The sequence below is a fragment of the Macaca thibetana genome, chromosome 12 (assembly GCF_024542745.1).
Source record: "Macaca thibetana thibetana isolate TM-01 chromosome 12, ASM2454274v1, whole genome shotgun sequence".
NCBI classification, from domain to species: Eukaryota; Metazoa; Chordata; class Mammalia; order Primates; family Cercopithecidae; genus Macaca; species Macaca thibetana.
This window is the reverse complement of record NC_065589.1, coordinates 40911222-40936934: the sequence shown is the minus strand read 5'-3', so window position 1 is coordinate 40936934 and position 25713 is coordinate 40911222. Positions and strand designations below refer to the sequence as shown.

Sequence of the window (25713 nt, the reverse complement as noted above, 5' to 3'; positions counted from 1 at the left end):
ATTGGAAGTCATTGATAGAAAAGAGAAGCAGTCTGAAGCCTGAGCCCTGAGACACTCATTCTATTTAGAGATTGTGAAGATGGAAAGCATCTAGTCCAAGATCCTGCTGGGTTCTCTGAAGGGAGAAATCATTTGTATTTGAGAAACAGAAGGCCAAAAATAGCTAGCAGAGAAGGAGTGACAGGGAAGAGTGGCACAAAATGGGGTTGCAATGATCATCTAGGGGTTGGTAGGCCAGGGTATGACTTTGTATTTTATCCTAAATGCATCAGAAAGTTTTAAGTGGGGGAATGACCTGACCTGATTTGTATTTTTTGGACTTCATTCTAGCATGTGCTTTACATGTACTTCCATTTCCTTACACAGAATATTAAAAAGATGTTTACTTAAGAGTTAGGAGTTCATAAAATTAATATTATTTGTTTAAATTCATTCAGACTGAATAGATTATAGGAAATTTAGGAAGGAAGTAATCGCCCAGTGGCTTCACCTTGCCTGCTGCCTAGACGGAGCCGATTTATCAAGACAGGGAAATTACAATGGAGAAAGAGTAATTCAGATAGAGCTGGCTGTGCAGGAGACCAGAGTTTTATTATTACTCAAATCAGTCTCGGGGGATTGGAGCTTTTAAAGACAAAGTGGAAGGTAGGGGCTTGGGAAGTGGGGAGTGCTGACTGGTAAGATTGGAGATGGAATCATAGGGGGTCGACTTGAGGTTTTCTGACTGTCTTCTGTTCCTGGGTGGGATGGCAGAACTGGTTGAGCTAGATGATGGGTCCGGGCGGTGTCAGCTGATCCATCCAGTGTAGGGTCTGCAAAATATCCCAAGCACTGATCTTAGGTTTTATAATAGTAACGTTATCCCCAGGAGCAATGTGGGGAGGTTCAGACTCTTGGAGCCACAGGCTGCATGACTCCTAAACCTAATTTCTAGTCTTATAACTAATTTGTTAGTCTTGCAAAGGCAAACTGGTCCTCAGGCAAGAAGGGGCCCTTTTTCATGAAAGGGTAATTATCAATTTTGTTTCAGAGTCGAACCATGAACTGAATTCCTTCCCAAAGTTAGTTCGGCCTTCACCCAGGAATGAACAAGGACAGTTCAAAGGTTAGAAGCAAGATGGAGTCGGTTAGGTCTGATCGCTTTCACTGTCATAATTTCCTCAGTTATGATTTTTGCAAAGGTGGTTTCAGAAGCAGGGAGACTTAGTAGAAGGTATTGCATTAGGCCCAATGAGGGATGGTGATGCTTGGACTAGGGAGAGACAGCTGTATGAATAGAGAATTAGATAGATTTGAGTTATTTTCTGGAAGTAGAATTGACATGATTTACTAATGGATTAGATGTGAGATTTTATTTGTATGCTGCCTGGGTTTACTTTCCTGAGTAACTCATTGATGGGAATACCATTTTCTGAACTGGAGAAAACTAAGGAGAAGCCATCTCTGCACAGTTCGAGAAATCTGTTTTTGACATATTATTAAACTTTGGAATACCTTTTAGGCAGTCAAGCAGAAATGTCAAATTGACAGTGTTGTAGAGAGAAGTCAGGGCTGGAGATAGAGATTTGAGAATTATTCATAGATAGGTGCCATTCAAAGTCAAGGGACTAGAAGAAGTTATCTAGAAGCAAAGTACAGATAAGCAAGTGTTGAAAAGGCCCAGACTGAACACTGGGTCCACTCAAATTAGGAAGTTGAGCAGGGGAGGAGGCATCAGCAAAGATGGTTGCAGAAGAATCCCCAGAGAGGCAGAAGGAAAACCAAGGAAGTGTCCACTTCACAGAATCAAGGAGGCTTTCATAAAGGGTGGCACGATTATGGTGCTAAATGCCATCAAAGAGTAAAACAAGTAAGATCTGAGAAGTAGCCTTTGGATTTTAATAACATGGAATTTCTGGTGACTTGGCAAAGGCAGGTTTGTTAGAGCAATAAACACAGAAACTTTATTGGGGTGAGTTAAAGACAGAATAGGAGGTGAGGAAGCGAAGACATCTCCTTCAAGGTTTGCTGTGGAGTCAAAACATGGGGTGGTATCTAGAGAGGATAGGGTCAAGGTACAGAGTAGATACTATAAACCCAAGCATTTAAAAACAACGACGACAACAGATAGTATGACAGCAAAGCTAGATTTTCTACTGGACAGAATCTGACCTTAAAAGGAAAACAGAAAAGATATCCAAATATATCTCTCTCTATATTGTCATAGACTCAATACTGTGAGTGCACAGTCTGGATCAAATATACTTATAAATATAAGTTCTTTTATCATGGCATATATAACACTAATTTACAAACCTGTCTGTCTCTCTTATTGGAGTCTAAGCGCTCAGACAATTTTACTCATTTTTAAATTATCAAGTCTAGCACAGTGCCTTACACTTTACTGACTTTTCAATGAATTCATTTATTGAGATTCAGCAATTTAACAATTTGTTGAAATGCAGTTCATTGAGATAGACATAAGTACTTGCCTTTTCTGTCACCTACCCAGTTGCCATTGGTTATAGTTCACATCCTCTGATTGGCTGCCCACTGGGAGGAATTGAAGAGAGTTCCTCCCACTTCCCTATCCTTAGAAGTCATGCAAGACAAGACAAAGATCTTCCTGGTCTCAAATGGAAAAAAGACCGAAGGCAATGGCTTTTCTGCCCCAGAGTGATCCACAAGTGTGGAGTGGTATGTGATGCAGCCTTTGGGAGGTGATGATATTTGGACTAATTTTTATAATGTTGCAATATAATATATTTTAATGTACTATTTGCAAACTTCTTTGTGTGTGCATTTTATCCTCAAAACAACCCCATCCTAGGAATAATTATTCCTAAAATATAGATGAAGAAACTGAGGCCCAGTGACCTGTCCAAGTTAATTTAACTATTCTAAGTGAGAGAGGGACTCAAACCCAGGTCTGCAAACTCCAAATACTCTGCTTTCTCCCTCCTTCAACCCCTAATGAATCAAGGTGTTTTTATTTCATTTTTTATTTTTTGAGACAGGGTCTCACTCTGTCACCCAGGCTGGAGTACAGTGGGGCAACTATGGCTCACTGCAGTCTCTAACTCCCAGGCTCAAACAATCCTCCTGCCTCAGCCTCCTGAGTAGCTGGGACTACAGCTGCTTGCCACTACACCCAGAAAATTGATTATTGTTTTTTTGATATTGGGTCTCATGCTGTCACACAGGCTGGAGTGCAGTGGCACCATCATGGCTCACTGCAGCCTCGACCTCCTGGGCTCAAGTGATCCTCCTGCTTCAGCCTCCTGAGTAGCTGGGACCACAGGCAGGTACCACCATATCCAGATAATTTTTTGATTTTTTGTAGAGACAGGGTCTCCCTATGTTGCCCACACCAGTCTTGAACTCCTGACCTCAAGTGATCCTCCCACCTCAGCCTACCCAAAGGGCTGGGATTATGGGTGTGAACTACCACACCCGGACAAATTAAGGTGTTAAGTAGAGTTCAGGACTAATATAAAAAGTAAGGTTTAAGAAAGGGATGATAGAGGATAACAGAAATGAAATAACAGGGTCAGCGAAGGCCAGTATTAAAAACTGAGGATAAGATTCATGGGAGGGTGGTAACAGGGATATGCCTCAGAGGGGGATCAGAATGAATACTAAGTAAACATTGGTTCCAGGAGCCCATCTTGCGTGTATGTATATGTGCATGTGTGGGAGAGGTGTATTCACATTTATATAAGTACTCTTATTTAATTTGACAAGTGTTTCTTAGGACTCTGAAAGAGGTAGAAGATCTAGTTTATATCCTGATAGTATGCTTACCATCTTGTGAGGAAAACAATAAAAATAAGGATTAGAAAGAACAAATCAGGATTGGGTGTGGTGACTCGCGCCTGTAATCCCAGCACTTTGGGAGGCCAAAGTGGGGGGATCACCTGAGGTCAGAAGTTCAAGACCAGCCTGGCCAACACAGTGAAATCCGGTCTTTACTAAAAATACAAAAATTAGCCGGGTGTGGTGGTGCACTCCTGTCATCCCAGATACTTGGGAGGCTGAGGCAGGAGAATCACTTGAACCTGGGAGGCAGGGGTTGCAGTGAGTCAAGATGGTGCCACTGCAACTCCAGCCTGGGTGACAGAGCGAGACTCCGTCTCAAAAAAAAAAAAAAAAAAAAAAAGGGATTGCACAAATCAGTCAGTGAGTGATCCAGAGCTCCGCCTTGGGGGAAGTCAGTGTTGGGGAGGGGAGGGGAGGGGAGGGCAAAGAAGCAAGGAAAGGTTTAGCAGAGATGGCACCTCAGTCTGGACTTGAAGGAGGGCTAGGCACAACGGAAGGGGAACATGTCAGATGAGAAACACTTGAAGGTTCAGTCAGATGAGCAAGGGAGGTTGGTTAGAAAGAGAAGCTACTGGTGTGGCTCCTGTGAACAGAGGTAGGTAGGGCACGATAGAGTCAGGTAGTTAGAAGCCAAGCTGAGGAATTGACACTTAATTCCATAGGTAAGTAGGGGACCTTTGAGGATGTTTAATCAGAAATGGTCAAAGAAGCATTTAAAAAAATAAACCACCAAAAGATCTTCTGTGCTTTCAAAGTACAGTTGTAGTCTGGGTACCTTAATCAACTTAACTATTAAAATAGAGACTGTGTGTATGTGTGTGCGTGTGTGTGCATGTTACATTTTTTATTCTTACTGAATTAGATTACATTTCGTCTCTCAAGTTAAACAAGGTAGTTAAGAACAACTTAGACTATTGTTTTTAAAATATATATGCTGTGATTCTAAGTGGATGAGACCTTAGAAAAGGGGCACTTACCCCTCATTGATATCTGGGAGTATTTTACTATGTGGCTAAACTTCATGCAAGAAGATAAAGCCCAAAATGATGAGCAAAGACCTGTTGATGACATGCGGTAATTTGGAGGAATGATTTAAATAGCAATGCTTCTACTCATCTCATACCAAAAAATAATTAGTGGATTGAATGACTGATCACCAGCTGCAGGTAAGCAGATGCTAGCTTGCTATTTTTAGAATGGAAGCACATGCTGTTTGAGACTTGTTGAGACACATTCATAAATCCTATATTGACATAAATAATTAGACATCGGAGCCAGAATATTTTAATTAAAAGTAAATATCTAGATTTAAATGAAATGTCCTTCTATATCTGAATAGTTGTATGCAATGTGTGCCTAATGGTGTTATATTTCTCCGTCTTATTCTTTTCTTGTCTCAGTGTTGTTGGCAAAGCCTGTGCTGTTGACATGGCCTAGCATTCTGATCTCAATCTGGGCATTACAAGCACCCTGGTTTGTTTTTTCTTTTTAAACTTTCTTTCTTTTTTTTTTCCTAAAATTTAAGAGCAGTAGTTTAGGGCTAAAGAGCTTCTTTTTTCATATTACAATGCACAACACATACATTTCTATGTATGTTTTTATTTAAAAAGCATTAGTCCCCCTATCTACCAAAAAATCATGCCTCAGATATTTGTTTGCAAGTGAGTTGTTTTCCCATAGAAACAGTGAGGTTAATAATGGTTTAGTTCCTGGGCTGACTTACGATTACTGATTTATGATGTCATTCTTAGCTGAAAGCAATGGTGTTGCAGTATTTTGTAATTTAGAAAATGAGAAGGAAAAACCCTTGGTATGGAGTGAGTCATTTTTCATGAATATCGGTGCTTAAAGAAAAGCATGTTTCAGGGTACCAGGACCAAGAGATCCACGGGAACTGTGGAGTTATGGGGCACAGTGAAGAAGGGGTTGGTGAGCAGAAACAGCACCCTGCCCAGCCATATGGGAGCCCAAGGCAGAAGGAACAATGTGTGCCTTTATACTTATGGATATCAAAATATCCTCCCACATATTGAATCAAGTAGAAAAAGTTAATACAATTCCTATAATTTGGGAAACACCTACATATAAAGCCCTGTGTTGTCAATTTGTTCTCACATAGAGATCAACCCTCATAAACCCACACTGTGGGGGCTGGGGCAGAGAGGAGGATGGGGGGCCCTCCTGGCAGCACAGTGACCTGGGACCTGTGGACTGATTGGAAACCACTATTCTCTTTTTAAAATTCTGCTACTGATTATTTTGCTAATCATGGATTTTTGTGCATTAATTTTTATTTTAATTAATTTTTTTTTTTTTAGACTGAGTCTCACTCTGTTGCCCAGGTTGGAGTGCAGTGGTGCGATCTTGGCTCACTGCAACCTTCACCTCCCAGGTTCAAACAATCCTTCTGCCTCGGCCTCCCGAGTAGCTGGGACTACAGGCGCCCACCACCGTGCCCAGCTAATTTTTGTATTTTTTAGTAGAGACAGGTTTTCACCATGTTTGCAGCCTGGTCTCGAACTCCAGACCTCAGGTGATCCACCCACCTCAGCCTCCCAAAGTGCTGGGATTATAAGAGTGAACCACCACACCCAGCCTATTTTAATTTTAAAGTTTGTTTTAGAAATATTGCATTGTGAGATTATTCATTATTTTTATGCATTTAACTACTGAGTGTTTTGGGGTCCCCTTGCTTCCTTTCAGTCCCAGCACCCATGGGAAACAGTGAGGAAGGGAGCTGCATAAGGGGTCCTCCAGGCAAAAAGCTTCCCTCTTTCTTTTTCTTTTTCTCCATTCTTTCTTTTCTTTCTTCCTCTTTCCCTCCCTCTCTCCCTTCCCTTTTTCCTTTCCCTTTTTCCTTCTTACTTTGCATCTCCACCTCCATCCCTGGCTGCTACAGAAGACTCTGCTATGGGCAGGAGCCAACCGGATACTAGGGGCTGGGAGCTGGGAGGAGGACAGAATTTCTGAGGGGTGAATGGCCTAATCAATTTCCACAAAGCTTTAAAATACTTAAATTAAAAAAATGTAGTTAGCCACTCTACATTTCAGAGCCTTGGGGCCAAGTCTGGCTTGTCCAGCCCTAGCAACTGTTAGGCTTATGTATGTGATAAAGGCAGTTGGAGGAGCGAGAAAATCTTATGAAGCAACTGGGTAGGGCGAAGAAAAAAGATTTTTTAACAAAGGATGTGTGTACATTTGAGAAAGAGTGCCTGAGGTGGAACCACTTGGCTGTGAGTAGCAAAGTCCAAGGAAAATTGGGGTAGGTGGAGAGGTTTGGGGTTTGGAAGGGCATCATCATCTTGAAAAAAAAGTTGGCAGGGAAGAAAAGGTGATTTGGACAGTTCTCCATCCTGGCCACCGAGTGGTGCTGTCGGTACAAGGCTGTCTTCTTTCTGGAATGAAGGCCAGAAAGGGTCCAGGCACCCTGGGATTGAGATGGGGAGAGGGAGTCTTAGAGGATCTCCCACACAATTTGTGAATATCAGAAATTTACAAATCAGGTTTTTGTAACTTGCGTTTATTTGTATTTATACATCCACAAAATATGCATATTTTAAAGTAATAACTTGCAGAAGACGTTTTCAAACAGTTCTAAAATTACTGTTTTTAGTACTGTGGAGTGTGCTGAAATTCATGAAAAAGGAGGGTTTCCAGGCCAGACCACTTTATTCTGACAGAGCAAGAAACTTTAGGATAATATTAAAGAAGTTAATGGGAGCGTTTTAATGTACTTCACAGGAATTAACAATGACAAATTGTACAAAGATATCATCATTCTTTTTTTTTTTTTTTTTTTTTTTGAGACGGAGTCTCGCTCTGTCGCCCAGGCTGGAGTGCAGTGGCCGGATCTCAGCTCACTGCAAGCTCCGCCTCCCGGGTTCGGGCCATTCTCCTGTCTCAGCCTCCTGAGTAGCTGGGACTACAGGCGCCCGCCACCTCGCCCGGCTAGTTTTTTGTATTTTTTAGTAGAGACGGGGTTTCACCGTGTTAGCCAGGATGGTCTCGATCTCCTGACCTCGTGATCCGCCCGTCTCAGCCTCCCAAAGTGCTGGGATTACAGGCTTGAGCCACCGCGCCCGGCCGATATCATCATTCTTTAGTCAACAGGCTGGGCACTTCTATAGTTGACTGATTGTTCTGTGTGCACACTGACTGTGAGGGACTGCTAGAGAGAGAGGCATGGAATTGAGGACAGCAGGTGGAGGACGCTCACCTCAGCCTCTGTTTTAGTAATGCATTGTTTCCTGTCAGAGAGGAAGTTTTTTTCACATGACTACCAAAAAGCAAATCCTACATACAAGGAATGATGTGCTGAGCTGTCAGACCCACTGTGTCGGGGAAAGGGTGCTTACTCACAGTAGCTGGGTCCTCATTGCGTGGAGACACGGCTAAGTCCCTAGCGTCAATACCAGTGAGTTTATTTATTTTTATTTTTATTTTTTCAAGACAGTTTTGCTCTTGTCACCCAGGCTGGAGTGCAATGGCGCAATCTTGGCTCACTGCAACCTCTGCCTCTCAGGTTCAAGCGATTCTCCTGCCTCAGCCTCCCAAGTAGCTGGGATTACAGGTGCGCACAACCACACCCGGCTAATTTTTGTATTTTTAGTAGAGATGGGGTTTCACCCTGTTGGTCAGGCTGGTCTCAAACTCCTGACCTCAGATGATCCGCCCACCTCCTCCACCCAAAGTGCTGGAATTATAGGCGTGAGCCATGGATCCCAGCACCAGTGAGTTTAAATTCTCCCTGATACCTATGCTCCAAAAAACTTTGAACAATTTGCAGTTTTCTTATCCAAAATTGGGGGAATAAATATCTACATCACAGAATTAACTAAGATAATGTATGCAAAGTGCTTGTTTAGAACAGATACAAAATGGTAGCCATATTCAGTGATAATGCCTGCTGAAGGAAGGCAGAAGCAAGCACAAGCATAAAAGCTCTGGTATGACTCATCATCTCTACATTCTTAAATTGTATGAAGAAGGAAAATGGTCAAGTAGGCTAAAAGTATGGCCTCTGCAGCTGATCCACCTTGGTTCAAATCCTAGTTCTACCACTTCTTTCTTGTTTGGGCATATTATTTAATAATTTTGCCACAGAATGGTTATGAGTAAATGTAAGTAAACCATGTGTTTGCCTTCTTATTATTTTCACTTCCTAGAGCCAGAAGACTTGTACTAAATTCATGACAAGTTGCCTCACTCTGGGACCTGACTGTGCTATATTTGCAACCTGTTCTTTATAAAGAGAACGTTGAGTCATTCTTTTAAAAATTCATGCTGTTATATTGAAAGTGGAAAATTAAATATAAAGTTGTTGTTCTCCATTTCAGGGGAATCACATCATCAATTCAAGTCCTTTCTGGAATTTTCCCATAGTCCATTCAGACTCAAGAAACCAATCAACCGTACAAATGCAAAGAAAAACAGAAAGTATCTAGTCTGTAGAAGCATAATTTTCTTTTTTGTTTAGACTGGAAGTAAGAAGTCTTCCACTTTCCCTGCTTCTACAGCTATCCCAAGTATTCCTACAGTTTGAGATGACGAGTCCTTTTTTAGGTACGGTGTTCAGTATACAGCAGTCCCCCTTTATCTGTGAGGGGTGAGGGATATGTTCCAAGACCTATAGTGGATGCCTGAAATCAAAGCTAGTACCGAATCTCTATATACATTGTGTTTTTTCCTGTACATACATGCCTATGATAAAGTTTAATTTATATTGGGGACAATATGAGATTAATAACAAAAACTAACAACAAAATAGAACAATTGTAACAATATATCAGCATCGCTAGTCTTGCACTTTGAGGCCATTAGGTAAAATAAGGGTTATTGAACACAAGTGCAGAGATACGGTTGATCTGATAACCTAGAGGGCTACAAAGTAACTAATAAGAGGGAAGAATATACAGGGTGAATACGCTGGACAAAGGGATGATTCACATCCTGGGCAGGTTAGTGTGAGATTTTTATCACACTACTCAAGACGGCGTGCAATTTAAAACTTATGTGGTGTTTATTTCTGGAATTTTTCATTAAATATTTTCAAACTGTGGTTGACCACGGGTAACTGAAACCATGGAAAGCAGAATCATGGATTAGGAGAGGACTACTGGAATTGCATTGTTTCACAAGCTAAGCCATTCTGTCACAAGAACACCTTACAATGAGATTTCCTTACCTGCCTGTGCAACGTCCTTTTTTTTTTTTTTTTTTTTTTTTTTTGGCACGTCAAATGCTTTCCAGTAGATTTAGAATGTGGACCTACCCATATGGAATCAGTCAGCATTCTTGAGCATTCCATTTGTAGTTAAAAGAATTTTGATCCACAACCAGTAATCTTGTTTCAGGAGTGAAGTCCAGGATGTGGAGAAAGCCTGAATGAGAGGCAGGAATCTAGTATCAAGGCAAGGACCATGGAATTTAAGGCTAGAAACCTAACCACATTATTCACAGTACCCCAGGAATGGTTTTTTTTTTTTTTTTTTTTTTTTTTTTTGAGATGGAGTTTCGCTCTGTCGCCCAGTCTGGAGTGCAGTGGCCGGATCTCAGCTCACTGCAAGCTCCGCCTCCCGGGTTTACGCCATTCTCCTGCCTCAGCCTCCCGAGTAGCTGGGACTACAGGCGCCCGCCACCTCGCCCGGCTAGTTTTTTGTATTTTTAGTAGAGACGGGGTTTCACCATGTTAGCCAGGATGGTCTCGATCTCCTGACCTTGTGATCCGCCTGTCTCGGCCTCCCAAAGTGCTGGGATTACAGGCTTGGGCCACCGCGCCCGGCCGGAATGGTCTTTTAAAGCCAGTAAAAACTCAATAACTCACCAGTTTCGAACCTTAATCTTTATTAAAAACAGTGGAAATAGAAGATAACACTGGAATTTGCAACATCAATTTCATTGTAAATAGTATACTATTATGCAATAATAGTATGATATAAAGAAGGAACAGATATATGTATGTGTAAGGCTACAAAGGAGACCGAGATACCATGTGCCTGCAGTTCTGCTGACTGTCAGCAGACAGCACTCTCAGCATGTCAGTTTCAAGTTAGGGTACTCCAGGAAGAAGGAAGAAGTGTGACTTAAGAATGGGCGGGGCCTGATGGCTCACATCTGTAATCCCAGCACTCTGGGAGGCCAAGGCAGTTGGATCACCTGAGGTCAGGAGTTTGAGACCAGCCTGGCCAACATGGTGAAACTCCATCTCTACTAAAAATACAAAATTAGCCAGGTGTGGTTGCACATGCCTGTAATTCTAGCTACTTGGGAGGCTGAAGCAGGAGAATCACTTGATCCCAGAAGGTAGAGGTTGCAGTGAGCCGAGATCGCACCACTGCACTCCAGCCTGGGCAACAAGAGTGAAACTCTGTCTCAAAAAAAAAAAAAAAAAAAAAAAAAAAAAAAAAAGAATTGTAATCTATTGCTTTTATTTTTTACCAAAAGACGTACCATCTTTTTCAAAGGATAATGTTACATACCTCCTGATTAATGAACTAGAGTCACTTATTGCTGGTTTAGTTTATCTATTACTGGTTTATTCTAAATATAACAACTCATTTAAAGTTCAGCCTTATAATTAGTAAGAAATGTGAGCACACTAAGAGACAGTTCATGCTCTTTTACAAATACAAGTTATTAATGTCTCCTCATTAAATAAAATTTGTGAAATTTGGTATAGGTCTTTGGGGAGTTTTATAAATATTTTCTACTATTTGCTAGTTTATTTTATTATTTACTTATTTTGAGATAGGGTCTCGCTCTATTGCCCAGGCAGGAGTACAGTGACAAGATCTTGGCTCACTGCAACCACCGTCTCCCGGGTTTAAGTGATTCTTGTGCCCCAACCTCCCAAGTAGCTAGGATTTCAGCCACGTGCCACCACGCTAGGCTAATTTTTGTATTTTTAGCAGAGATGGGGTTTTACCATGTTGGTCAGGCTGGTCTCAAACTCCTGACCTCGGGTGATCCACTCGCCTTGGCATCCCAAAGTGCTGGGACTACAGGTGTGAACCACCATGCCCGGTCTATTTGCTAGTTTAATAACCTTGGGGGAAAGTTACTTAAACTCCCTGAACTCTGTTCCCTCCATGATTAAATGTGGTTAATAATGGTAGCTACCTCACTGTCATGGCATTGTAAGGATTAATCTCTGCCTGCATGGAGCCTGGCACAGAGCAAGCACTGACATGGCAGCTGTTGCTATGATGATGATAATGATTGCTGTACTTTCATTGAAAGCCTCCACCACCCTTGATGAAAGTAGCCATGAATATAAAAAAAGAAATACATTATCAAAATGTATAGATTTTGTATAAAATGTGTTTTTTAAAACACTGTTGTTTTTCTACATTTTTATTTAGAAGTCAGATCACAGAAATGAATCTCCCTATAGTTATTACTCAGTTTAAACGATGATCAATATTTTTACCACTTTTGTATTTTCTATCCCCAGAATATATGTCTGCAGTATTTTAAAGGAAGCCTGGAAATTATGCCATTCTACCTATAAATACTTTAGTATGCATCTCGAATGGCAGGATTCTTTTTAAAACATAATCATCATGCAAAATTAAAAATAAATTCTTAAAACCATCTAATACCATATTTGAATTTCAATACTTCTTTCAGGAATGTCATTTTACAGTTAATTTGTTCAAATCAGGAGCCAAACCATATCTATATATTGCATTTGTTTGTTATCGGGTTTTTTTGTTTTGTTTTGTTTTTTGTTTTTTGTTTTTTTTTTTTGAGAGAGACACATCTTGCTCTGTCAGCCAGTCTGAAGTGCTGTGGCACAACCACGGCTCATTGCAGCCTTGACCTCCTGAACTCAAGCAATCCTCCCACCTCAGCCTTCCCAGTTGCTAGGACCACAGGTGCGTGCCACCACACCTGGCTAATTTTTTCAGTTTTTGTGGAGATGGGGTCTCACTATGTTACCCAGGCTGTTCTTGAACTCCTAGATCAAGCAATTGTCCCACTTCGACCTCTCAAAGTATTGGGATTACAGGTGTGAGCCGCTGGGCCTGGCCCTTAAGTCTTTCAAATTCTCTTCATTTTCTTCTTATTTAATGCCATAGATTTGTTAGAGAAATCTCTTAGAGATTTTTGTCCTTCCTGATTTGCCTATTTGATTCCTGTGATATTTAATTTCTGTGTCCTCCGTGTTTCTTGTAATTTGGTTTTAGAGCTAGAAACTTTATTAGATTCAGGTTTAATTGTTTTCTTTAGTTACATCACAAGTGGTGCTGTATGTCCCGTTCCATCATAACAGGAGACATATAATATCTGGATGTCCCAAATTTAGTGAAGCTAAGATTGATCAGTGGGCTCAGATGGTGTCAGCCTGACCCCTTCATTGCAAAGTTCCTCATCAATCCTCCACCTAATGATTTTAGCATCCATTAATGATTGCTTTCTTAGATCATTGCATTAGAGATTCCATGATAGTGATGTTTGTATTTCTATTCCTTCTTTTGCATTTATTAGCTGGAATTCTCCCATAAGGAAGAAATTTCCCCTCATTAAGTCTTTGATAATCTTGAAAAAATAATTTATGTAGAAAATACAAAATACAAAAAATACTTGATTTTTCTCCTTTATTAATATTCAGAGTAATAAGTTTGTAAACTGGAAACCTTCAAGTGGACACTTTTGTTTAGAATTACTGTAAAGTTACAGATTTTATACATTCCATGTGTCATTGCAGTCATTCTTATTTTTGCTACTCAAATTGCCCAGTCTTCAACCAATGTGAGTCCCTTTCAGGTTAGCTTTCATATCCTTTTAACAGGACTCCAGTTGGCTTAAGATGAGCCTAGGACATCTTTCTTGATAACTTCCTTGCTTTCTGGCAAGAAAGATATCCCAGGCTCATTTGTCGAGTTCATACTCCAGACCTGGAATCTGGAATCCACCATTTTTCCACGGATGTTTAGCTCTTTTTAGTGGAAAATGGTGTTAAGAGACCAAAATTGGAGCAGTAGGGCTGCTCATTGCTATTGAGTTGTCATTGCTTCTAGGTCTTTTTGGTTGACAGAGCTTTTTTTAAACAAATAAAAGCCATAAGTTTTTATTTCCAAGTCAAATTTAAGATCACATAATTTTTACTTGATTTCTTTGATTTGATATTTACGTCTATTTTCTCTCACACTGAAAAGTTTGGTTTCCAATGGCATTAGCATAATTACTCACCAGTTTTAACCTAAGATATGCCTATAATAATGATGGGGTTCAGAATATGCTACCCCCAAGTATGGCACCTTGGTATTTGAGAAAACAGCAGAAGCAGGAAAGTCATTCTCATCTTCCCATCTTCCTCTCAACCCTTCTCCCTTAAAGCAGGTCATAAAATCTAACTGACTTCCCTCTAAAGTAGGTCATAAGACCTCAACTCCAGAGATAAGTTTCCTATACCCTGTAAAAAGGAATATCATTATCCCTGAAGACACGGAGATGCCAAGAATAATAAACAGGTCTTGCTAAGTTCTCCCCAGTTTCTTACCATTAGATCAGACCCTTTTGTCCTCCAATCACGTTTCTTCACAATTATCTACTTTTCTTCATCAAGCTTAGCATAAAAATACAGATTTCCCTGTTTGTTTGGGTCTTCATTTCAGAAGGCTCCTGTGTTGTGTAAACTTGCATTAAATAAATTTGTGTGCTTTTCTCTTGTTAATCTGTCTATTGGTATATGGATGTCATCCATGAACCTAAAGATGGGTGAGAAATCTTTTTTCCTCTATAATAGATCTAAAATAATAGTAATAATATTGCTACTATTGGTAAGATTACTACTACACTTTTTTTATTTGTTATTTTTATTTTTGGGGATGGGGTCTCACTATGTTGCCCAGACTGGTCTCCAACTCCTGGGCTCAAGCAATCCTCCCACCTTGGCCTCCCAGAATGTTGAGATTACAGTTGTGAGCCACCATGCCTGGCCCTGACTATACTTTATTTCCCTTCATTTCTTTGCCACCAAATATTGTTCTGCATTTTGCTTTTTTAACTTAACAATATATTTTGGTCATCACTCCATGTCATTATATATAAATCTCCTTCCTTTTAACAGCTGCATATTACTCCATTGTGTAATTACTCCATTGTAGACATATATGAATTATTTTCAATGTTTATAACAGATTTTACATTATTTCTCATATTATCTGTTGAATGCTGTGATAATCAACATATTCTAGAAACGTTATATTTGGCTAAATTTAATAAAGATAGAATGCAAAGATTGGAAAAAATGGCAACTGTTAACTAAACATAGTAGTTTGAATTTACACCACTTGAGAAGGGAAAAATAACTTCAAAAATGTGGTGGGTGGAGAAGCTAGCCTGAAACGATCAGTAACTTAAAATTTTTACTGCCAATTAAAAAGTGGCTACCATTTGTCTTAACACAAATTCCCTGAAAACAGAGCCTGAGGTAAAAGGGGTGGGGTTGTAGGGGCAGTTTGTGCAACCTTAGGGAAGTAGAAGTGAGGAGAAGGAGAGAGGAAATATTAGGATTATTAGGTTGGTGCAAGAGTAACTGCGGTTTTTGTCATTGAAAGTAAGGGCAAAACTGTAATTACTTTTGCATCAACCTTATAAATGGAAGTTTTTTTCCCTTTCTTTCTTTTTTTCTTTCTTTCACCTTTCATCTCTCTCTCTCTTTTTTTTGAGACAGGGTCTCACTCTTTTGCCCAGGATGAAATGCATGATGCAATCATAGCTCACTGCAACCTCAAACTCCCAGGCTCAAGCGACACTCTCAAAATGGAGCATGTTTCTGAGCTGATCTCAACTCCACAACATCTCTGGTTTCCCAATGGTGGAACCGCACTCCATTGAACTTCCTGCAGTTCTGGTTGTATCACCTGGCCCTTGCAAGCCGTTGCTAGGGAAGCCCAAGCCTCTCTGGCTCTTGGTCTGTTTAGGCTGGTGGGCAAGCACGAGGGTCTCTCCTGGTCAGTCAGCTTCACGTGTTAGGGTTCCTTGTCCTATGACGGGAGGAGGTAGCAGCAACAATGAGTGTGCTTCAAGACCCCAGAAATGGCCTCTGTTGCTATGATGGCAACCAGGCTGCTAAAGGAGGTGCAGCCAAGCCAATCTGGAGTGGTTCACAAACAGCCTAATGCACAATGCTAAATGAAATCGTCTAAGTCTTCTGTCCTTCAGAAATCTTTCAGAACAAAAGCTATTTCTGACACAGCAAGAAAATATCTTAAAAAGTCATCAGATATTTTTCCTTGGCTTTAAACAAGACCGTAAAGCCAGTCTGTTTGCACACACCTGTAGTTTCAGCTATCTGGGAGGCAGAGGTGGGAGGATTGCTTGAGCTCAGGAGTTCTGGCAGGTACGCAGTGCACACCTGGGAATAGCTCTTGCACTCCAGCCTGAGCAAGAAAGCAAGACCCTGTCTCTGGAAGAAAAAAACAAGTAGCTCATTCTAGTATCTAAACATAGCAATTTACACCTTTAATTAACCAGGCTGTAGGCCAGTGCTGTGGCTCACCTGTGTATTCCCAGCACTTGGGGAGGCAGGAGGATCACTTGAGCCCAGGAGTTGGAGACCAGCCTGGGCAACATAGTGAAACCTCTGTTTGTACAAATAATAAAAAAAGTATCCAGGCTTGGTGGTGTGCACCCCCAGTTCCAGCTATTTGGGAGACTGAGGTAGGAGGAATTCTTGAAAGCCAGGAGTTGAAGACAAGCCTGGGCAACATAGTGAGACCCTGTGTCTACAAAAAATAATTATCTGGTTGTCTTGGCACAGGCCTGCAGTCCTAGCTACTCGGAAGGCTGAGGTGGGAGGATCACTGAGCCCAGGAGGCTGAGGCTACAGTGAACGATGATCGCCCAGCTGGACTCCAGTCTGGGAGACAGAGGGAGACTCTGTTTCCAAAAACAAAAATGCAAGAACAGTCGTCATAGACTTGACCTGGGACATAACTTTTATGTGATGAAATTAACAATCTTTTAGGAAGAAATTAGCATTTCTGATAAAATGTATTATAATTACATTATTATAAATTCAAATGGAATTAAATATTCTGAGAAACTAGCTTCTCAGTCTCTCAGTTGTCAGTCAAAAGTTTAATGTCTTTGGCTGGGCGCGGTGGCTCAGGCCTGTAATCCCAGCACTTTGGGAGGCCAAGGTGGATGGATCACGAGGTCAGGAGATCAAGACCATCCTGGCTAACATGGTGAAACCTCATCTCTACTAAAAATACAAAAAATTAGCCAGGCGCGGTGCCGGGCGCCTGTAGTCCCAGCTACTCAGGAGGCTGAGGCAGGAGAATGGCGTGAACCCGGGAGGTGGACGTTGCAGTGAGCTGAGATCGCGCCACTGCACTCCAGCCTGGGCGACAGAGAGAGACTCCATCTCAAAAAAAAAAAGATAAAACAAGTTTAATGGTCTTTGAGCCAAGTATTGTTCCTTTTTTTTTTTTTCCCCACAAAATATCTCTAGATTGAATCTTAGAATTGACTTAAGTCTCTTGTGGCAATTTTGAAATGAAAAAATACATGCTCATAATTAAATTACCTGAACATTTTAAAAAACCATCATGAGGTTCAAACATCAAATATTCGTAAATATTGTTGTGATGATAGACATGACTCTTATTTTTTCCCTTAATAATGATTGAATGTTTATATATCCTCCATTCTGTCTCACTCTATGATTAGTACATTATAGTGGCAATAATCTTAGGAATCTAACAGAGAAAAATGTTGCATTTGAAGACTACAGACTGCAAACCAATTTGAGCCAGGTTCCTTGACATGTCGTGCTATTATTATAGTACTTTACATATAGTAAACATTAATTACATATATGTGTAAGGAAGCAAGAAAAGAAGAAAGTATTTCATTCAAACTCCTCTCTCTCCATCACCATTGGCTAGTATCATCATTTGTATAGTTAAGAACAACACAGGCACTCACCACATAGTTTTTGAATAAATGAATGAATGGCAACCCTTCTAAGACTATTGGATACACTGTTGTTTGAAGGCAAAGAGATAGAGTAGATATCTTCAACTTTTTTCCTGTCTTATGATTCTGTGGTTTCTATGACTACTAAAAGTTAGCTAGGTAGAAAATTTGTTTTAAAGTCTGAAAACCAAAATGCTTTCAGATAAAAGGCAGGGAGAAAAATAGTCTTCAACATGTCCACTTTAGCACCAGGAAAACCTAATATCAATATCACTATCAATGATATCATATAAATATCATTACATTGATGAGCAATGTCAATCCCTAAAAACTATGTATACCAATAGCACTAACTTGTGGCCAGAACAAGAACCTTAACTGTGCCAAATTTTATTCTATTCAATAGCAGCTGCCTCGTTTTCAGTTGTGCACATCTGAATGCAAGCAATCCCTGTCTGATGTGGAGTTTCTTGCACTGATAAGGAAAAACTGCTGAAGTTGTGAGGCTGCTCCAGGCAGAGTCATCATGTGAGTCATATGAAAGCTCCACACTGCTGACCTCTGGCAAAAAGGGACAGAACAAGGATAGGAGAGGCAGTGGGGGAAAGGTTCAAGTGCGGGTTTTCTCCTTGAACCTAGAAGATTATGGGTCAAGAGCTGTGTGCAAAGACTGTACAGCCTGGATGCAGCTGCTATCGTTGTTCAGAGGGAGGCGAGGCACACAGCTGTCGGAGGAGTCAGCCTGAGACCATGGAGGCTGCGTTCAAGGTATTTGTATCCCAGGAGGAGAGCATCTTTCTCTATTGATAAACCAAGGAGTTCAGACACTCCCTTTTTGTAGCAGGGTCTGATTCTTCTGCGGTAGGTCTAAACCAATAAAATGAAAATTCTATTAAAGTCACAGAAAATTTATGGCTGTAGTTATCAAATTTGGAGAATTTCTTGTAAACCAAAAGGGAAAAATAATCCTTGGCTTTGGGTTGCACGAAACTCACTTGGCTTGAAGTAGTTCTCTCGAAATCTCTAAGGTCCTAAATTACAGAGCTGAGATTTAAAAGGCAAGCTGCAGTATTAGTTGATATGCTATGGATTCGAAACTTTAGTAATTAGTTCATGATTATTAGCAATGCAGTAGTAGATTATTCCCCCACAGCAATAAATTAAGTGGACAGGAAAAAAAAAAAAAAGCCAGAGTTAAACAGAAAAAAGTTGGAAAACATCCATCAAAGAGATTTAGGTTAACCTAAATGTTAAAGACATATTTTTAGGTGAAGAAAGAATGTAGTATTTCAGGAGTTGATACCATTGTGGTCTTTTTCGGGGATCTTTCAAGAAAAGTGCCTTTTGGGGGTACAGGAAGCTTAGAAAACATGTGAAGAGTGAAAATGAGGCAAATAAAGAAAAAATTGTTTTACCAGGCACTGAATCTTTACTTTGCATAAATTTTATTTCTGCTCTTTCTTTTTTCTCTAGCTAACAGACCTAAAAGAAGCATCATGTTCCATGACTTCATTTCACCCCAGGGGACGTCAGGATGTCCGTGCCCAGAAGTTCAAGAGTAAAAGGCCACGGAGTAACAGTGATTCTTTTCAGGAAGAGGATCTGAGGCAGAGTTTTCAGTGGGTGAGTGAGCAGCTGATGTTGATCAAGAAGAATTTAATGTGTGCTTGTCTAGGGAGGCCGGCCCTTATGTCCAGGGCAATTACTGAGCGAGCCTTCCCAAGTCTGCTCTGGAAATGCTGTCTAATTTCCCTGGAGAAAAAAGTCAACACTAAAAAAAAGTGCTCTTTCTCTCTTCCCTTTCACCCACTCCTTTTCCCCATTCCCCTAAAGCAGAGGAAGAGCCTCCCTTTTGGAGCAGCCTCATCTTACTTGAACTTGGAGAAGCTGGGTGAAGGCTCTTATGCTACAGTTTACAAGGGGATTAGCAGGTGAGTGACACATAGCTGGGATACACTTTAGAGATAAGGGTCCTGCCCCCTTAATTCACATTATAAAGCCAGGTGAGACATCATAGAGGTTCATAGCACTCAGGACCTGGGCAAGACACCATGGCCGACAGGGAGAGAGACATGATGACTTAAACAGCCTTGAAAGAAAAACAAACCTGCCCTGCCCTAATTAAAATCAGCCCACTTAAATGTTTATCAGCCTTTCCCTTCTTGCATTCAATTCAGAGAATTCAAAGAAAATAGACATTCTCTACTACTGACCCAAAGAACAATTACCACTCTTCAGGCCGGTGGGAGGCACAGTTGGTAAAGCGTCTCTAACAGGTTTTTTATATCCCTCCCTAAATCACAATGACAGAGGTTTGTAATGGCAACCTGGAGTTTGCTGCTTCATTCCTCCACCTGGCCTTTATAGAAGAAATTGGAGTTGGTTTCTGCAAATTATGGTACATGCAAAAGATGATGAATCCTAGATTTTTTATACTTGCAAAATATACAAAATGTCTGGAGAATAAAAATACTGCTTATCCAAAAGCTAAGTACTAATTTTGGTAAACAACAAACTTTGTTAAATATATATAAAAGATCCATGAATTCCCTTGTCTTTTAGTCAAGGTGGGAAAGTTGGAAGGTCATTTTTTCTTTATGTTACTCCAATAGATAAAAATAATGGCTCAATAGTGGTTAAATATTAATTTTAAAAATATAGCTGATCCAAGTGCAGTGGTATTTACTACTTGATCACAACCAGCTACAGATTTCTTTGTTCCTTCTCCACTCCCACTGCTTCATTTAACTGGCCAAAAACAAAAAAAAGAAAAAAGAAAAATTTTATATAACTACTACGAGACTAAATATTCATTATTTATCTTAGTATTTATGCTGTTATTATTATTTTTACTTGTTAAAACAAGATTGTAGGGGACATACAATTTTATTTTTTTTTATTATTTATCTATTTATTTATTTTGAAATGGAATCTCACTCTGTCACTCAGGGAGTGCAGTGGCACGATCTCAGATCACTGCAACCTCCACCTCCTGGGTTCAAGCGATTCTCCTGCCCTGGCCCTTTATACTTTCTTAATCTGTTTTAGTCATGGTGTATATTAACTTTTTTTAATGCTGAGAATATCTGCAATAAAAGACCACATTTGATTTTATTCTAAGGTTCCTCATATCAGTTTGGCCATGGTAACTGTTTCAAGATGGCTCAGATCTGGGGCACCCTGGAACATACTTGGATACATGGGTACCATGAACACTTCTGATCTTCCCTTCTGAGTTCTGACTTTGTCCCACACAAACAGACCTTTCTAGCCCAAAGTTTACACAGAATTCACTCATCTTTTCTTCTAGTTACTGTATGTTTTCTTTTTCATTTAACTCTTTTATATATTGGGAATTTATATTGTATATTCACAATCATCCCAGCTCCATTTACTAGATTTTCTTTTCTCTGATGGTTTGAAATGCTGCCGTGATTACATATTAGATCTTATGACTACTTGAAATTGTTTCTGTTCTAATCTTTTTAAAAAATCATGTTTCCTTAATCTATCTTTTCTTATATTTGTGCTGCTTTTTTTTTTTGAGATGGAGTCTCGCTTTGTTGCCCAGGCTGGAGTGCAGTGGTGCCGTCTCGGCTCACTGCAAGCTCCACTGCAAGCTCTGCCTCGCAGGTTCATGCCATTCTCCTGACTCAGCCTCCCTAGTAGCTGGGACTAGGGACTACAGGTGCCTGCCACCACGCCCGGCTAATTTTTTGTAGTTTTTTAGTAGAGGCGGGGTTTTACCGTGTTAGCCAGGATGGTCTCAATCTCCTGACCTAGTGATCCGCCCACCTCAGCCTCCCAAAGTGCTGGGATTACAGGCATAAGTCACCGCACCCAGCCTTGATTTTAATTATTGTTGCTTTAGACTATTTTTAGAATATATCAAAACTCTAAATTAGAGAATTATTGACATCTTTGCTCTATTAGATTTTCTAATACAAATATCCTGTAAATATCTAATACAAAACAGTCCCTGGAATGGTCATTTACAAGACCCTATACAATCCCTACCCTCCATTCCCCAGCACACACTCAGCTGCTCTCTGTCCTCATCTCTCCTTCGCCTCTCCTGCTCCAATGCCAGGACTGCTCCTGCCTCAGTCAAGGACTTTTAACTTGCTGCTCCCTCTGCCTGGAGCTGCCTTCCACTGTTCATGCACACAGCTGACTCCTCCCCTCCGTCAGATTCCCGGTTCAACTGTTACCTTATTTATAAAACTGTAGTCCCAGCTACTTAGGAGGCTGAGGCAGGAGAATCACTTGAACTTTGCAGGCGGAAGTTGCGGTGAGCTGAGATCGACACCACTGCACACGAACCTGGGCGAGAGTGACACTCTGTCTCAAAAAAAAAAAAAAAAAAAAAAAGGTATAAAGCATTTTCTCTTATAAACATACTTGCCAAAAAACTTTTTGCAAGGTTTAGGGGAGAATTTCACGGAACCATGTTCTGAGGAAAATACATCATAAAACTTTTAAACAAAATTTAAAAGACATGATAAGGCAAACAAAAGAAACTGGGGAAAAGTATGTGCAAAATAGTTCAATAAAAAGGTGGGCAAATCAGCAAATCACAAGAAAAACAGAAAAGATCCATAAACGTATGAAAAAGTTTCACATATGGTTAAGGAAATGTAAATTGAAATGTGATAAACCTTTTTACCTTTCAAATAGGCCAAAAAAATGAAGATGAAAGCAAAAAGCAAACCCACATGATAGGGCTATCTCAGAGGGACACAGGAGCCAACTGAAAGAGCTTCCAAAGGACAAAGCTGCAAAAATTTGAGCAACCAAAAAAAGTGGTGTTAAATTATAACCCAAAGTATAAAATAAATATCTATGAGTTCATACTGATATAAATAAATTATTCAATACATTAACAAATGGGAGAGAAGAAACAAATCTTTCATGCCAAATAAATACAAATAATTTATGTAGATAATATACCTTCAAAGAGGTACAGCAAAACTCTCCACTCCTTAAGTGTGGGTCATTCATAGTGGCATTTCTCTAAAAGTACAGTATGAAAAAGGGAGAGAAAGAGTAACTTTATAGTAGAGAAACCTGACCAACACTGTCTCAGACAGGTGATTAAGGTCAACATCAAAAGTCATAAATCATGATGATGGTATGCACTTTTTTTTTTCAGATGGAGTCTTGCTGTGTTGCCTAGACTGGAGTGCAGTGGTGTGATCTCAGCTCACTGCAACCTCCACCTCCCAGGTTCAAGTGATTCTCCTCTCTCAGCCTCCTGAGTAGCTGGGATTACAGGCGCCTGCCACCACACCCGGCTAGTTTTTTGTATTTTAGTAGAGACGGGGTTTCACCATGTTGCCCAGGCTGGTCTTAAACTCCTGAGCTCAGGCGATCCACCCACCTCAGCCCCCCAAAGTGTTAGGATTACAGGCGTGAGCCACCACACCTGGCTGATGGTATGCACTCTTAATATGATGTGATAAAAATGGTACTTTACCTCCCCCAAACCCATAACCCAGTCTCATTATAAGAGAAATATCAGAAAAGTTCCAAGAGATGGGTATCCTACCCAATACTTAACTAGTACTCCTCAAAACTCTCAAGGTCATCAGAAACAAAGAAAATCTGGGAAACTGTCACAGTCAAGAGGAGCCTAAGGAGACAGGACAGCTAAATGTAATCCTGAATGAGATCCTGGACCAAAAACAAAAAAGACATTAGGTAAAAACTAAAGAAATCCTAATAAACTATGGACTTTAGTTAGTAATAATGTGCCAATATTTGTTCATTAATTATAACAAACATATCATATTAATGTAAGATATTAACAATAGAGGAAACTAGATGGGAGATATGTGGGAACTTTCTGTACTGCATTCTCAATTTTTCTATAAATCTAAGACTGTTCTAAAAAGTGAAGTCTAAAAGCCCCCAAAACAAAACCTGCCCCATGTTGGTGAGGGAGTGGGAGAATGGCCATTCTCATGACCAGTTAGTGTACCATTACTCCATGGGACAGTTTGGGAACACGAGTGCAAATCAATAAAAACACGTGCATTGCGTACCCTTTGAATCAGCAATTCTGCCACCACTTTAAGGAAATAACTGGGGTTTTCTGAAAAGATTTGTCAACAAGTATGATCATCACAGTATTTTTGTAATAGCCCAAAGCTAGAAACAACGAAAAGGCTTTTGAAATTGGCTAAATACAGTATAGTATATTTATATGATTAAATGTTAAATCATTATTAAATATTGGATCATACAAGAATGAACTATAAGAGAAAAGTTACATGGAGGAAAAAAGGTTACTAACAATATGATTTTAATCCCACTGTATTAAAAACAATGGATTTATACCTGCATTAAAATCTTCTCTATTCTAGGCACTTAGCTGAGAAATGAATAAAATGACAAATGAAGGGACAGTAGGAGGAAATGAAGAGAGAGAGAGAGCTAGTGGTGTGACCTGGGAAGATCAGGTAGCACCTAGAAGCCCGCTGTAAGAATTTGGCTTTTATTCTGAGTAATGCATGGAGATATGGTGGTTTTTGAACAGAAAAGTGACTTGTCCTGATGGTCATTTTAAAAGCATGCCTCCAACTACTCTGCTGAGAATAAATAGTGGGAGTGCAAGTGTCTCAGCAGGGAAACTGTCAGAAGACCACTACAAGGCTGGGCATGGTGACTCGTGCCTGTAATCCCAGCTCTTTGGGAGCCTGAGGTGGGCGGATCACCTGAGGTCAGGAGTTTGAGACCAGCCTGGCCAACATGGCGAAACCCCATCTCTGCTAAAAATACAAAAATTAGCCAGGCATGGTGGCTGTAATCCCAGCTACTTGGGAGGCTGAGGCAGGAGAATTGCTTGAACCCGGGAGGTGGAGGTTGCAGTGAGCCGAGATCGTGCCACTGCACTTCAGCCTGGGCAACAGAGCAAGACTCTGTCTCAAAAACAAACAAACAAACAAAAAACAAAACACTACAATAAGTCAGATGAAAAATAATAAGCTCCAAATTTTCTATAATGGACATATATGTATCACTTTAGTGAAGAGGGAAAATGCTTTGGAATATATATGTTATATATGTATTGATATATGCTAAACTTTTTATTTTGAGAAAATTATAGATTTATATGCTACAATATGTTTTGAAGTGAAACTGCTTTTGTTTGATCTTTGGTATAAATTGCTGCTTAGAACCACCTCAATAAGTGTGTGCCCCTCAATCCCTCTTTTCTAGAATAAATGGACAACTAGTGGCTTTAAAAGTCATCAGCATGAATGCAGAAGAAGGAGTCCCATTTACAGCTATCCGAGAAGGTAAGAACAGCAGAAATGGACCCAACAGATCTGTTTTGACTCCTTGATTTGGTAAAAAATTTATTGCATTGATCCATTCAGCATCTAGTTTTGATTCTTCTGGAATACTATAATTACATTTTTATTTTTCATACAAGTTTTTCAAGAGCATTTACACTGCTATTTTATTACTTAATTTTGAGGAAATTGAGATTTAAAACTATTATATCACTTGACCGAAACTATGAATTCACTGAGCAATTACTAATACTTTCCATGTGTTTGGCCTCATGCTAGGTGCTAAGGCTATACCTATATAACCTCAGAAAATTCCTATAAAAGAGAAAATATATAATCACACAAATTCTTACTGGGAAATTTGCCTGAACATAACATGTTGTTAGCTAGCACCTGGAGATTTTCCAGAAGGTATGCATTTTTAGTGTTCTGCCTGTATTTTGTCTGTGCCCTGGGCAGTATAGCAAATCGGTGAGGAACCTGGTGTCAAATGGACTTGGGTTTGAAGCATAGGTCCACCAATCACTAGTGGTATGATGTTGGGTAGATTACTTTAACTATTTATGACTCAGTTTATTGCAGAAAGAGGATAATAATAGTACCTATTTCATGGAGTTGTTATGAGGATTCAACAAGAATATGTATATAAAGCATTTATCACAGAGTCCATTTTTCAGAGTTCAAC

The 25713-nt window shown here is 40.1% G+C and overlaps 1 protein-coding gene across 1 annotated transcript in view; it reads left to right on the top strand.

Moving 5' to 3' along the window:
* Nucleotides 1-25713, top strand: part of CDK15 (cyclin dependent kinase 15) — a 117123-nt gene that overhangs the window by 6798 nt on the left and 84612 nt on the right. Inside the window, exons 2-5 of the mRNA XM_050750893.1 lie at nucleotides 18137-18498; nucleotides 19204-19353; nucleotides 19564-19661; nucleotides 24952-25031. Of these exons, the coding sequence (XP_050606850.1) occupies nucleotides 18376-18498; nucleotides 19204-19353; nucleotides 19564-19661; nucleotides 24952-25031 (451 nt within the window). The 5' untranslated portion in view covers nucleotides 18137-18375. The remainder of the gene's footprint in view (nucleotides 1-18136; nucleotides 18499-19203; nucleotides 19354-19563; nucleotides 19662-24951; nucleotides 25032-25713) is intronic.